This window comes from Suncus etruscus, chromosome 3 (assembly GCF_024139225.1).
Source record: "Suncus etruscus isolate mSunEtr1 chromosome 3, mSunEtr1.pri.cur, whole genome shotgun sequence".
Taxonomy (NCBI): Eukaryota; Metazoa; Chordata; class Mammalia; order Eulipotyphla; family Soricidae; genus Suncus; species Suncus etruscus.
In genome coordinates, this window is record NC_064850.1 from 40060355 (window position 1) to 40073824 (window position 13470).

The 13470-nt window shown below is 38.9% G+C and overlaps 1 protein-coding gene across 4 annotated transcripts in view; it reads left to right on the top strand.

Moving 5' to 3' along the window:
* Positions 1-13470, top strand: part of PAPOLA (poly(A) polymerase alpha) — a 70833-nt gene that overhangs the window by 28969 nt on the left and 28394 nt on the right. For all 4 annotated transcript variants that reach the window (XM_049769794.1, XM_049769796.1, XM_049769795.1 and 1 more), the window contains exons 4-10: positions 925-1006; positions 4136-4245; positions 4840-4893; positions 9218-9329; positions 9955-10044; positions 10136-10274; positions 12897-12969. In XM_049769794.1, the coding sequence (XP_049625751.1) occupies positions 925-1006; positions 4136-4245; positions 4840-4893; positions 9218-9329; positions 9955-10044; positions 10136-10274; positions 12897-12969 (660 nt within the window). The remainder of the gene's footprint in view (positions 1-924; positions 1007-4135; positions 4246-4839; positions 4894-9217; positions 9330-9954; positions 10045-10135; positions 10275-12896; positions 12970-13470) is intronic.

Consider the following 13470-nt stretch of genomic DNA (forward strand, 5'->3'; position numbering starts at 1 on the left):
TACTCTAACATAATATTCTATACAATTAAATATGGTTTTTTTTTTTGGATTTTTGGTTTTTTGGGCCACACCCAGCGATGCTCAGGAGTTACTCCTGACTGTCTGCTCAGAAATAGCTCCTGGCAGGCACGGGGGACCATATGGGACACCCGGATTCAAACCAACCACCTTTGGTCCTGGATCGGCTGCTTGCAAGGCAAACACCGCTGTGCTATCTCTCCGGGCCCTGAATATGTTTTTTTAAGCTATCAAAATGTGTGGACATGCAAGACAAGAGCCCTGCTAATATTTATCTAAAACAAATGTCGTGGGCCCGGAGAGATAGCACAGCGGCGTTTGCCTTGCAAGCAGCCGATCCAGGACCAAAAGTGGTTGGTTCAAATCCTGGTGTCCCATATGGTCCCCCGTGCCTGCCAGGAGCTATTTCTGAGCAGACAGCCAGGAGTAACCCCTGAGCACCGCTGGGTGTGGCCAAAAACCGGAAAAAAAAAAAACAACAACCAAAAAAACAAATGTCGCATCTATCTGTCATGAATAAGTCTCCTGAGTCTGTCTTTGATCCTGTGGAATAACATATCCTCTTATAGTCCTCTTTATATACATTATTCCATAGTGTAGAAAACTCTAAAATAAAGAACATCATTTAAAAGTTGCAAGTTGCTTTAATTTCACATTAGTTTCACATTAGGTTCTAGTATAATTTAAAACAATTTTAACTTCTAAGATGAAAATTTTGATTATTTTTGGTTTGGGTGTTACTTAGGGCTACTGTGCTCCCTGTGCCACTTACTCATGGTCCCCTAGGTAAATATTAACACAAATCTTCCATGGTTTTTCCCCACCCTTTCTTGAAAATGCACTAAGTTGTTTGGTGCCACTTCTCTTGTTCTTACTGGCAAAATGATCACCTATTTCTTTCAACAGAATCTTCCTCAATCTGTAATTGAAAATGTTGGAGGAAAAATTTTTACATTTGGATCTTACAGATTAGGAGTACATACAAAAGGTAAATACTGTTAATTACCCTAAGAAACAATATTTCTTAAAAATGAAAATGACATGTATTTCTGTTTATTGTGCTATTCATATAGTGTGGGACTAAATGGGAGTGAGCATTTCAAGTAATTTAAATTTAATGAGAAAAAACTCAAGTGATACTTAAATATAATTACACAATTCAGTTTCTTAGTAGAAATAGCTACATATTATCTCTTGAATAACCTACCGTATTGGCTAATGGATTCCTTATTGGAAATGTGGATATAATCATTTCCCACTGAAGATTTCTTTTTGACCTTCTTTGTTGTGTTGGTGTCACTGAAGAAGAATGTCTAAAGAGCAGAACAGAAATGAGTTCTTCTAATGCCCATCCCACCTCCTCACACAAAGACAAACTGAAGAAAATTCATCTGTTAACATTAATAATCTGGGGCCAGAGCGATAGCACAGTGGTAGGGCGTTTGTCTTGTACGTGGCAACCCAGGACCAACCTGGGTTCGATTCCTGGCATCCCATATGGTCCTGAGCCTGCCAGGAGCGATTTCTGTTTGGAGAGCCTGGAGTAACCCCGGAGTACTGCCAGGTGTGGCCACCCCCCAAAAAAAACCTCAATAATCTGGATTTTTTTTTTTTGTTTGTTTAGTTTTGTTTTTGTATTTGGGTGACACCCAGGGGTGCTCAGGGGTTATTTCTGGCTCTGCAATCAAAAATTACTTTTTTTTTTGGGGGGGGGGGGCACACCCAGTGACACTCAGGGGTTACTCCTAGATATGTGCTCAGAAATCACTCCTGGCTTGGGGGACCATATGGGATGCCAGGGGATCAAACAGCAGTTCGTCCTGGGTCAGCCATGTACAAGGCAAATGCCCTACTGCTGCGCCATCTCTCTGGCCCCACAGAAATTACTCATGATAGGCTTGTGGACCTTATGGGATACCGGATTGGCTGAGTGCAAGGCAAACACTACTCACTGTGCTGTCACTCCAGTCCCTGTGAATTGTTTCCTGTAATACACTTGTAGTTTTTTTCTTCTTTTGAATAAAATATACACAGTTTTACCCTGATAGAGAACATTTATTGAACCTATTTTTTTTTTTTTGGACACTGATGGAAACTTTTGGTCTTTATTATTTTATTTCTCTCTGACAATAGTATTTTATTTTCATGAAACAAAAAGAGGAGTTTGGAACTTTGGAGATGATAAAGCTTGAACAGTTTTAGTCATCTTTCTGCAGAACTAGGATTCTGAGTTGGCCACTTCTTTGTGGGGAGGGCATATCTGGTTCTGCTCAGGGGTTACTCCTGGTTCTGTGCTCAGAAATCACTCTTGGCAGGCTTCGAACAAACCATACAGGATCCCGGGATTAGACCCGGGTTGGTCACATGAAAGACAAACACTACCTGCTATGTTATTCCTCCAGTCCTGACTTGGGCTTATTTGCAAGTATGTGGTCTTATTTATTCTAGCATCCACCTTTGCCTCCTATTATTTGTGGTATTACTGTAAATTGATTTTTATGTATTTTAAGCATTATATACTCTCTTCATGAAGGTGCTAATGGAGTAGTGCCTATACTGTTGAGTCTTTTTTGGGAAATTACCATTTAAGTTGATTCTACATTCATCTCTCTGTGGATTGCTTATATTTAATCATCTAATTTTTCTGTTCTTATGTACTCAATGTATTTATTGCTGGCCCAAATGGTTAAACACTAAGAAACAACCTATTTGGGAGTCCACACCCTATGGTGTTTAGTGGTTACTCCTGGTGGGCTTGGGGTCCTCAGGGGATTGAATTTGAGTTGACTGTGCAAGGCCTACACCCTCCCCACCATACTGTTGCTCCATCCAGTAGCTTTTTCTGGTTTTTTGTTTGTTTGCCTTTGGGCCACACCTGGTGGCACTCGGGTTACTCCTGACAGACTTGGGACTATATGGAATGTTGGGATCGAATGCGGAACTACCACATGTAAGTCATACACCTTCCCTGATCACTGGAGCAATAGTACAGCAGTAGGGCGTTTTGCCTTGCACGCAGTGCCCCAGGACAAACGCTGGTTCGAATACAGGCAATCTAAATACAGACATTCTATATGGTCCTCCGAGACTGCCAGGAGCGATTTCTGAATGCAAAGCCAGGAGTAACCCCTGAGCACCGCTGGGTGTGACAAAACAAAATAAAAACATTCCCTGCTGTGCTATCGCTTTGGCCCCTGGTAATAAATATCTTAACATGGTCTCAGTCTTTATAACTTTGAAATGGTTCTTGGTCTTTTATTTTTGTTTGTTTTGTTTGTTTGTTGTTTTTGGGTCACTTGGTGCTTAGGGGTTTACTCCTGGCTCTGTGCTCAGAAATTGCTCCTGGCAGGTTCGGGGGACCATATTGAATGTTGGGGATTCGAACTCATGGGTTCAGGGTAGGCCACATGCAAAGCAAACACCCTCTTACTGTGCTATCACTTTAGCCCCTGGTAATAAGTATCTTAACTTGATCCCAGTCTTCGAATCTTTGCCAGTAGTTCTTGAAGTATATTCTAATTGGGTCCCAATTAAGCATCAAGTGCCAGTCATTTGTTGTATAGAAGAGAACTGTTCTTTGATTCACAGTCCTGAATGTGGCCTTGGCAGAGACATCAAGATACTGGGTGTGTTTCCTCTCTTTTTCATAAGTCTTTTCTGAATCAATTTTTCTTTTTTTGGGGGGGGGGGGCGTAGGTCACATCCAAGGGCATTCGGGTTACTTCTGACTCTTTGCTCAGAAGTCATTCTTGGTAGACTCGGGGGACTATATGGGATGCCGGGAATTGAACTGGGGTTCTTGCGGGGTTGGCCATGTGCAAGACAAACACCTTACCACTGTGCTAATGCTCCAGCACCCTGAACCGATTTTTTTCAATGTCTTTTTCTTGTTCATTACAGTTGAAGGGGTCCTGTAGGGAAAGAAAATCCTAATCTGTTAGGATCATACTTTTTTCTAGTCTGAGTAGTAATATTTTAAAGGGGAGGGCTTTGTTGTTAGGCCCACCAGTATAATGTTATCAACGTCCTTGACTGTAAATAACCGTTGCAATTAATATGCAAAACAATTTCATTTGTAACATTCTCTAGTGGTTGATGGGCTTAATTTTTTTTTTAGGTGCCGATATTGATGCTTTGTGTGTTGCACCAAGACATGTTGATCGAAGTGACTTTTTCACCTCATTCTATGATAAATTGAAATTACAGGAAGAAGTGAAAGATTTACGAGTGCGTAAATGCTTTGTGTGAAAAGGGGGGAGTAGTTAAAAAATTGAATAACTGTTGGAGAGAGCGTTTCAAGGGCATGCATTACCTACAGAGAACTGGGTTTGACACTCAGTACCACATGGTTCCCTGGGAGTAGCTTGGACACAGACAGGTATGATCAGGAACAAACCACTGGTATCACCATGATATCTGAGCATGACTTTAGTGCCTCCGGGTATGCCCCAACAAGCAATACCTGGGTATTGTCATCCATTAAACTCTTGAAGTTTGCACCTTTAGGTGTCTATTGATACATATGGTTATGTATTCTTTAAAATCGCCTAAAAACATCTGCTTAGCATCATAGAAAACAATTGGGAACAATTAAATAACTTAGCCGTAGCCACACATTAAATGGGCCCAAATCAAGGGTTTTTGACTTAGTAGGTAGGGTCTACCTACTAACTTAAAAAGTTAGTTACTAAGAACCCAGTCTGGCGTTATGTTATATTATGTTTAAATGAGTTCAATTATTGCTTTAATTTGAAACTACTAAAACTATTCAAAATTTAATGTGTAATTTCAGAGACATTCAAATTGTTAATTTTCTTTCAGGCTGTTGAAGAGGCGTTTGTACCAGTTATCAAACTATGTTTTGATGGAATAGAGGTAAGATTTAGTTTAAATATTTTCTTGCTATGTACGAATTTGAGCAGTATGGGTTAAAAATTGATTTTAAAAGCTTTGTTGTCATGAATTAGTATAATATTACTAAGAATTAAGGTTAGGGAGCCAGAGAGCCTCTTAAGCGACATGCACCTGACTGACCTTGAGAACTAACACCTTCTAGGTATCCTGAGCCCGGTTTAGTGTCACTCTTGCCACTCCCCCCAATCCCTATAAATTTAAGTTTAGTTAATGGAAGTGATGCAGAACATAATCATTCTAGTCTTTTTTTTTTTTTTTTTTTTTCTTAAAGAGAATCTAATGAAGTAATGGAGAATAGATACATTCTTGGTAATGTTTTTGTATTCATATCTTAACACTTTTTTTTTTTTTTGGTTTTTGGGCCACACCCGGCATTGCTCAGGGGTTACTCCTGGCTGTCTGCTCAGAAATAGCTCCTGGCAGGCACGGGGGACCATATGGGACACCGAGATTCGAACCAACCACCTTTGGTCCTGGATTGGCTGCTTGCAAGGCAAACACCGCTGTGCTATCTCTCCGGGCCAACACTTTTTAATTACCTAAAACAATTGATGAAAACACTACTTTGGCTTCAATGTATTTCTTTTTTTTTTTTTTTTTTTTCGGGTTACACCCGTTTGATGCTCAGGGGTTACTCCTGGCTAAGCGCTCAGAAATTGCCCCTGGCTTGGGGGGACCATATTCGACGCCGACGCCGAGGATCGAACCATTGTCCTGATCCTTGGCTAGCACTTGCAAGGCAGACACCTTACCTCTAGCGCCACTTCACCGGCCCCGGCTTCACTGTATTTCAGTGAAATATTTTAAGACGTTAAGAGAACTTTATGACCTGATATTACATATGATTAAATACTCTTCTGGAAAAAAATCTAACAGGGCAGGATTTATGAACTCAAATTACTGAAGTGATTCTGATTACTTTCTGCTGTCTTTAACTGCATTTGAATAAGTAAGTGGAGCAGATTACTTCAGTTTACATTAGTTAATGGTCTTGGAAGGTTACTAATAGTGAAGGTTGTAAGGTTTTAGAAACTGGGAAAAGAATTTCATATGAGAAAGATAGTTTAATTGTTTAGTAAGATGCCCAACTTTGGTCTCTGATAATCTCATGACTAACCTTTAAATAATGTAAACAGAAAATTTACATTTAGCAAAGACAATCAAGTCTAATACTTTAATTTATGGCTAATTTTTAAATATAAATAATCTAGGATATATCTTCTAAGTAATTTATGGCTAATTTTTAAATATAAATAATCTAGGATATATTTCCACATAAAGGATATTTATTGCCAGTGAAAGAAGTTTGTTTTGTGTAGTAGAAAAATTAATTTGTGTATTAACCTCTGGTCTGAGATAACTGGGAGAATAATTTTTGTTTGTTTTTGAGTCAGACCCAGTTGTGCTAAGGGGTTACTTCCATCTTTGCTCAGAGTTCATTCCTGGCAGTGATCAGTACCATATATGATTCTGGGTCCTTTGCATGTAAGGCAAACACCCCACCTATTGTATTATCTGTGGATCTAGAGTGTATTTTTTGTTTGTTTGTTTGGTTGGTTGGTTTTGGGCCACACCCTGTGACACTCAGGTTACTCCTGGCTATGCACTCAGAAATCGCTCCTGGGTAGGGGAGACCATATGGGATGATGGGGGATTGAATTATGGTCTGTCCTAGGCTAGCTTGGGCAACGCAGACACCTTTTCGCTTGTGCCACCGCTCTGGCCCTGAGTGCAAATATTTTTTTTACATGGAAGTAAAGTTCAAGTGGTTACTGAAATATTTAATGTATGAGCTATTTATCTATCCATCCTATAGAAAGTACTGTTTAAAAGATTTTATATTTCCACATTTTCTGAAGTATATTAAGTAACTTAACTGTTAAGTTGTAACTTAAGTGTTAAAACTGAATTATTATTATTATTTTTTTGGTTTTTGGGCCACACCCGGAGGTGCTCAGGGGTTATTCCAGGCTGTCTGCTCAGAAATAGCTCCTGGCAGGCACGGGGGACCATATGGGATACTGGGATTCGAACCAACCACCTTTGGTCCTGGATCGGCTGCTTGCAAGGCAAACACCACTGTGCTATCTCTCCGGGCCCAAAACTGAATTATTTTGAATTAGCTTCCCTGGAAGCTACAAGCTTATTATTTGTCTAAAATGAGAGACTTGAAAATTATGCAATTGTATGTTATTTGTTTATTCACAATCCTATTTATGTAAAAGTTTTACCAAAGTTTTTTTGTAAAAATTCAAAAGTTCTATTTTTAAATGAATTTTCACAAGTTCTCAGAATACTGCTTTTTAAAAAGTACTCTTACAAAAGCTTTGCTTGTTGTGGCATCCAGGTTTTGGGGACCACAAAATTATTATTAACATATGCCAAGTTTCTTTGCCCTCACCTTTGTTAGCCTTTGCCCTCAATGTTAGTGAGAATTAAGATGGGGAAGTATATATTTTAGCATTGTTTTTTGTTTGTTTGTTTGTTTTTGTTTTTGAGTCACACCCTGCAATGCTCAGGGGTTACTCCTGGCTGTACACTCAGGAATTGCTCCTGGCAGAGTTGGGGGACCATATGGGATGCCAGGATTCGAACCACTGTCTTTCTGCATGCAAGGCAAAAGCCTTACCTCCATGCTATCTCTCTGGCCCCATATTTTAGCATTGTTAAGAGATTAAAGGATCTTTTATTTTTAAACTGAAAAGTATGTGTTGACAAGGATATTTGCCTTTTACAGATCCATTTTTAGTATATGTAATCAATTCACAGTTTATGTTGATGGAGAACTAAATAGTCAATTTAAGAATCAAGTATATGTATTTACTAAATTGGGTAAATTCAGTAAATTCATTGGATGCACTTAATAGTAAATCAAATTTAAGATTTAATTTCTGGGGCCGGCGAGATAGAATGGAAGTAGGGCGTTTACCTTCTATGCAGAGGGACGGTGGTTCGATCCCGGCATCCCATATGTTCCCCTGTGCCTGCTAGGGGCGATTTCTGAGCGTAGAGCCAGGAGTAACCCCTGAGCACTGCTGGCTGTGACCCAAAAACAAAAACAAAAATTTAATTTCCAAGTGAATACTTTTTAAAAAATTGTTTCATTCTCCCCCACCCTTGCTTCACATGGGTTGAGTGGTGAGGCCCAATATTTTAACTTCTAAACTTGTTTTGAGGATTTGTTTGGGCCTTAACTAATGCTGAGTATAGACTTTTCCCACTTCTGTTCAGTCACTCCTAGGGTACTGTGGGACTGTATTGTACCTGTGATCAAACTAGGGTCAGTTACATGCAGTCACCTTTACCCCTGCATGGTCTCTTCAGTTCTTAAACTTCTTTAATAACATTTTTACTAAAGTCTGACTAAAGTATCTGTCTCTGTGCTATGTATTAACATTATCGGACTTTAGTATCTTGGGTATGTTTGTTTTTGAGCTACTCTTTTTTTTTTTTTTTTTGGGTTTTTGGGCCACACCCGGCGGTGCTCAGGGGTTACTCCTGACTGTCTGCTCAGAAATAGCTCCTGGCAGGCACGGGGGACCATATGGGACACCGGGATTCGAACCAAACACCTTTGGTCCTGGATTGGCTGCTTGCAAGGCAAACGCCGCTGTGCTATCTCTCCAGGCCCTTTTGAGCTACTCTTGGCGATGCTTAGGGTTTATTCCAGGCTCCGCTCTCAAGGATTACTCTTGGCGAATTCTGGGAACTGTGTGGGGTGCTGGGGATTGAACCTGGGTCACCTGCTTGCAAGGCAAGCATCCTACCTGCTGTACTCTAACCTCTTAGGCCTTATTTTTAATGGTGGGAAAATACTACCTTTAAAATTTATTCATTATTTTAATTTCCTTTATTTGTTTTTTTGGCCACTCTTGCCAGTGCTTAGGGCTTACTCTTGGCTCTTTGCTCAGGGATTAATATTGGTGGGACTTGGATGACAATTTGGGATGCCAGGGACTCAACTCAGTTGGCTTCATGCAAGGCAAGCTCGATGCACACTTAATTAACTCTACCCTTACTCTCCCAGACAGGGGTCATTCCTGACTCTGCTCAGAGCTTACTCCAGATTCTGTACTCAGGGATCACTCCTGATGTACTTGGGGACCACATGGGGTTTTGGTGATTGAACCTGGGTCTACTTTGTAGGGCAGGTGCCCACTTGTTACTATTGCTCCACCAAGGGAAATTATTGGCTTTAAGTAATGATGTTTTTTTTTTTCCCTTTGAGAAAGCCTTTAGAAATAGCTTTTCAGATATGGAACATTACATTTTGCTTTTATTTTAGATTGATATTTTATTTGCAAGATTAGCACTGCAGACTATTCCAGAAGATTTGGACCTACGAGATGACAGTCTGCTTAAAAATTTAGATATAAGATGCATAAGAAGTCTTAATGGTATGTCAAACCAACTTTTCTTTGCATATTAGCTGTGAGTTGATAGCTATTAACTTTTTTATAGGAAGTTTTTATAGCTATAATGTTTATCCATAGTGAATCAAAAGCAACATGCTTTACTTCATAGCTAGGACTCCAGAGGTGTTTGGGCATTCATTTTACCTATAATTTTCAACAAGTTACTTTCTGGGATATTTAAAGACTGTATTTTGTTGTTAGTGATGTCGATTTTATTGTGCAGTCCTAATTAGCTTTGATCCTTTGTAACATTTCCCATTTCTAACTGTTGTGCTTTACTAAATTAATTTTGAACACTTTCTTATTATTCTTGCATGCTCTTAGACTCTTGAAGAGAAACGTGGCAACCTGATATATAAGTGAAATCCTTAGTTTATCTGGTCAGGAAAAAAGTTTTACTTATGATTTGAGGGTTGAAGTTAGGGTAGTGTTTCTAGTAGGAGATAAAAGATTTATTTAGGTTTTTAAATTTATGTCTATCAATTTAGTATTCTGCTGAGTTACATTTTTATTTAATTTCACAATTCACCAATTTTAGAAGATGTAAAAAAATAATATTAAACTTCTTGATGATTTGATGTTGTGTTTTCTCACTCCTGTTAATCAGGTTGCAGGGTAACGGATGAAATTTTACATCTAGTACCAAACATTGACAACTTCAGGTTAACTCTGAGAGCTATCAAACTGTGGGCCAAACGTGAGTTCTGAATTTGTTGGCTAGCTTATTAAAAATGTTCAACCTTTTATTTAGCACTAACTTTTTTTTTTTGCTTTTCCCTTACCAACAGGCCACAACATCTATTCCAATATATTAGGTTTCCTCGGTGGTGTTTCCTGGGCTATGCTAGTAGCAAGAACTTGCCAGCTTTATCCAAATGCAATAGCATCAACTCTTGTACATAAATTTTTCTTGGTATTTTCTAAATGGTATGTGTTTAGATTATATTAAAATAAAATTGATTGTAGACACTGAAGTTTAGTCTTATTTCTGTGACATTTCTGCAGCTGGTTTCAGATAAATATTTTTGCTCATGGTATTTATGCCATTAAGTAGCCTTGGGGAGATTTTTTTTGTATGCAAGAGCAAACCCAATTCCATTCCTTGCCCCTCAGTTTCCCAGAGTAGTAAGGAAAGCAAGCTCTTTTTTCTGTTTCTATGTGTAAAGCTGACTCTAAATAAATAAAATTTTACCTAATGTTTGCTAAATCCAAGGGACTAATATATTGGGATATTAGTTTGCCTAAAACATGTATATATCCATATATATTGATAAAAATAAACATATATATAATCTATTACTTTTGAGTACTTCTACATCAATAGACAAAAAAAAATCTTTTTTTCTTTGTTTTTTGTTTTTGGGACACCCAGTGATGCTCAGGAGTTACTCCTGGCTATGCGTTCAGAAATCGCTCCTGGGGGCCGGGCGGTGGCGCTGGAGGTAAGGTGCCTGCCTTGCCTGCGCTAGCCTAGGACGGACCGCGGTTCGATCCCCCGGCGTCCCATATGGTCCCCCAAGAAGCCAGGAGCAACTTCTGAGCGCACAGCCAGGAGTAACCCCTGAGCGTCACAGGGTGTGGCCCAAAAACCAAAAAAAAAAAAAAAAAAAAAAAAAAGAAATCGCTCCTGGCTTGGGGGGACCATAAGAGACACTAGAGGATGAAACAGCTGTCCGTCCTAGGTTAGCGCGTGCAAGGCAAGCACTGCTCCAGCCCCAATAGACAAATATTTTTATGATTTTAAAAAACATTCTCTAATGGTCCATTTAACTTCTGTACAATATTAAGGATGTTTAAGACTATAGGTACTTGAAAAAATCAGGTTCCTTAGATTAGTCATTAATCCAGGAAAAGTATTTTATTTAAATAAACTTCCTCTTTTTATCTTCTTTTTTTTGTTTTTTTTTTTTGGGGGGGGTCACACCCGGCAGAGCTGAGGGGTTACTCCTGGCTCCATGCTCAGAAATCGCTTCTGGTAGATTCGGGAGATCTTATGGGATGCTGGGATTCGAACCACCATTCTTCTGCATGCAAGGCAAATGCCCTGCCGCCATGCTATCTCTCCAGCCCCTTATCATTTGTTTTTATTTTTGTTTTGGGGCCTTACCCGGTTATGCTCAAGGGTTACTCCTGGCTCTACATTGAGCGATTAATTCTGGCAGTGCTTGGGGGGACCATCTGGGATGCCAGAGACTGAACCTGGGTCATTCAGTCACATGTAAGGCACATGCCTTATCCTATGTACTATTTTTCTGACCCTACCACTATTTTTTTCTTCTTTTTTCTTTTGGTTTTGGGCCACATTCGGCAGCGATCAGGGGTTGACTCCTGTCTCTGTGCTCAGAAATCATTCTTGGCAGGTTCAGGGGACCATGTGGGATGCCGGGGATCAAACCAGGGTCAATTTCCGGTAGGCCGCTGCAATGCAAATGCTCTACTACTGTGCTTTCGCTCCAGCCCCTGATCCTTTATCTTTTAAGAAAAGCTAAAAGTTACTTTGCTCTAAAAGATTAGGGCTTTTTATTTTTAATCAACCTGATCATCTTCCCTTTCTGTCACCAACTTCCATACATCCTCATGAGAAATTCTTCTCTGATTACTTTATAAAAATTCTTAAAGCAGTTTATAATTTACAAGTCTGCTACACTATAAATTTTATTATCAGATTTGTCCCACCTGATAATTATGTGTGATATTGAGGCTCTCATAATTCCCCATGATATTAACACTAGTCACATACATAGCGATCAACTTTTGTTCTTTTTGTTGTTGTTGTTGTTGTTGATTTTTGGGGTAGGTGCACAACTGAAAGTACGCAGGACTTATCCCTTGCTTTGCATTAAAAGATCCTGCCTGGCTGGGCTTGGGGGAGCATATAGGGTGTCGGTGATCAGAGACTCAGGTTAGCTGGGTGCAAGGCAGACCCCCTACCCTGCTACTATCACTTTGGACCCAGCAGTTTTTTTTTTTAAAAGAAGCTGATATTATGGGTGGTAGATGTTTTCTGGTATTTAATCTTCAATAGGGTTGGAGGAGGGTTGACATAGCTAAAAGAATGCGCCTTGAAAACCGTACCTTCACATCAGAGTTTTACTACATAGATTCATGCTACAACCTCTAGCCATGAGGTAGAGAATATTTTTCCTAATCAGTTTCTATAATTTATCATATCCTTTGTCTATGGTCATTTAATATTTTTCTTCGCACTGTCTTAATCTACAGCTAGTATAAAGACAATTTTAGGTCGTGTGTATAGTTTAGATCCTGTTTTTGGATTTGGGGGTTCACATGAGATGTTTAATGGTTATTTAGTGCCAATTCTTTGGAAGATAGAGATTTTTTTACTTCATCTGCCAAATAGTTTTGAGTTCTGTAGTTAATGGGAAAGTATTTTAAGGAGCCTAATGTCTACGAAAAGAATAAAAGGTTATATGTACCCAGAGGGCAAGAGGAAGAAGGATCACATTCACAAATGCTGTATGTTTAACAAAATACGTTTAGTTGGTAATATCTAATAGTCTTATCAAGTGCTACAATCTTTTTAAACAGGGAATGGCCAAATCCAGTGCTATTGAAACAGCCTGAAGAATGCAATCTTAATTTGCCTGTATGGGACCCAAGGGTTAGTGTATTATTTTTTCCCCTACAAATTCACACTGTGCAATAACAAGTAAAAATCAGGGAGACTTCCCATTATTTACAAATGAGTGTACATGTCCATTTTATACTTTCTTTTAGATAATTTCAGCTATAATTGTCCTCCGATGTGAGAAGCATAATTATGTACCCTGTAAAATACATTTAATTGTACATAGTTTAATACCAAGTTTATTAACATTTTTAATTTATATACTATTCAGAGAACTACCTTGTAAGAGAAAGTTGTGTGGGCATTTGTGCTAAAAAATAATAAAAGGATAATAAAAATCCCTGTTTATTTTATTTGATTTAAATATTTTGTTAAAGTTGGGTTGCCTTAGGAAAAAATTGTTTAATGTTTACTTGTGGCAGTTATCTTCATAGTAGTATCTTTTTAATTATGTAATTGTGAAAATTGGTTTGGATATTACAGATTACAAAGCATGGTTGGTTGGGCTAAAGAAGAACTTCTATTCTGCTTGGG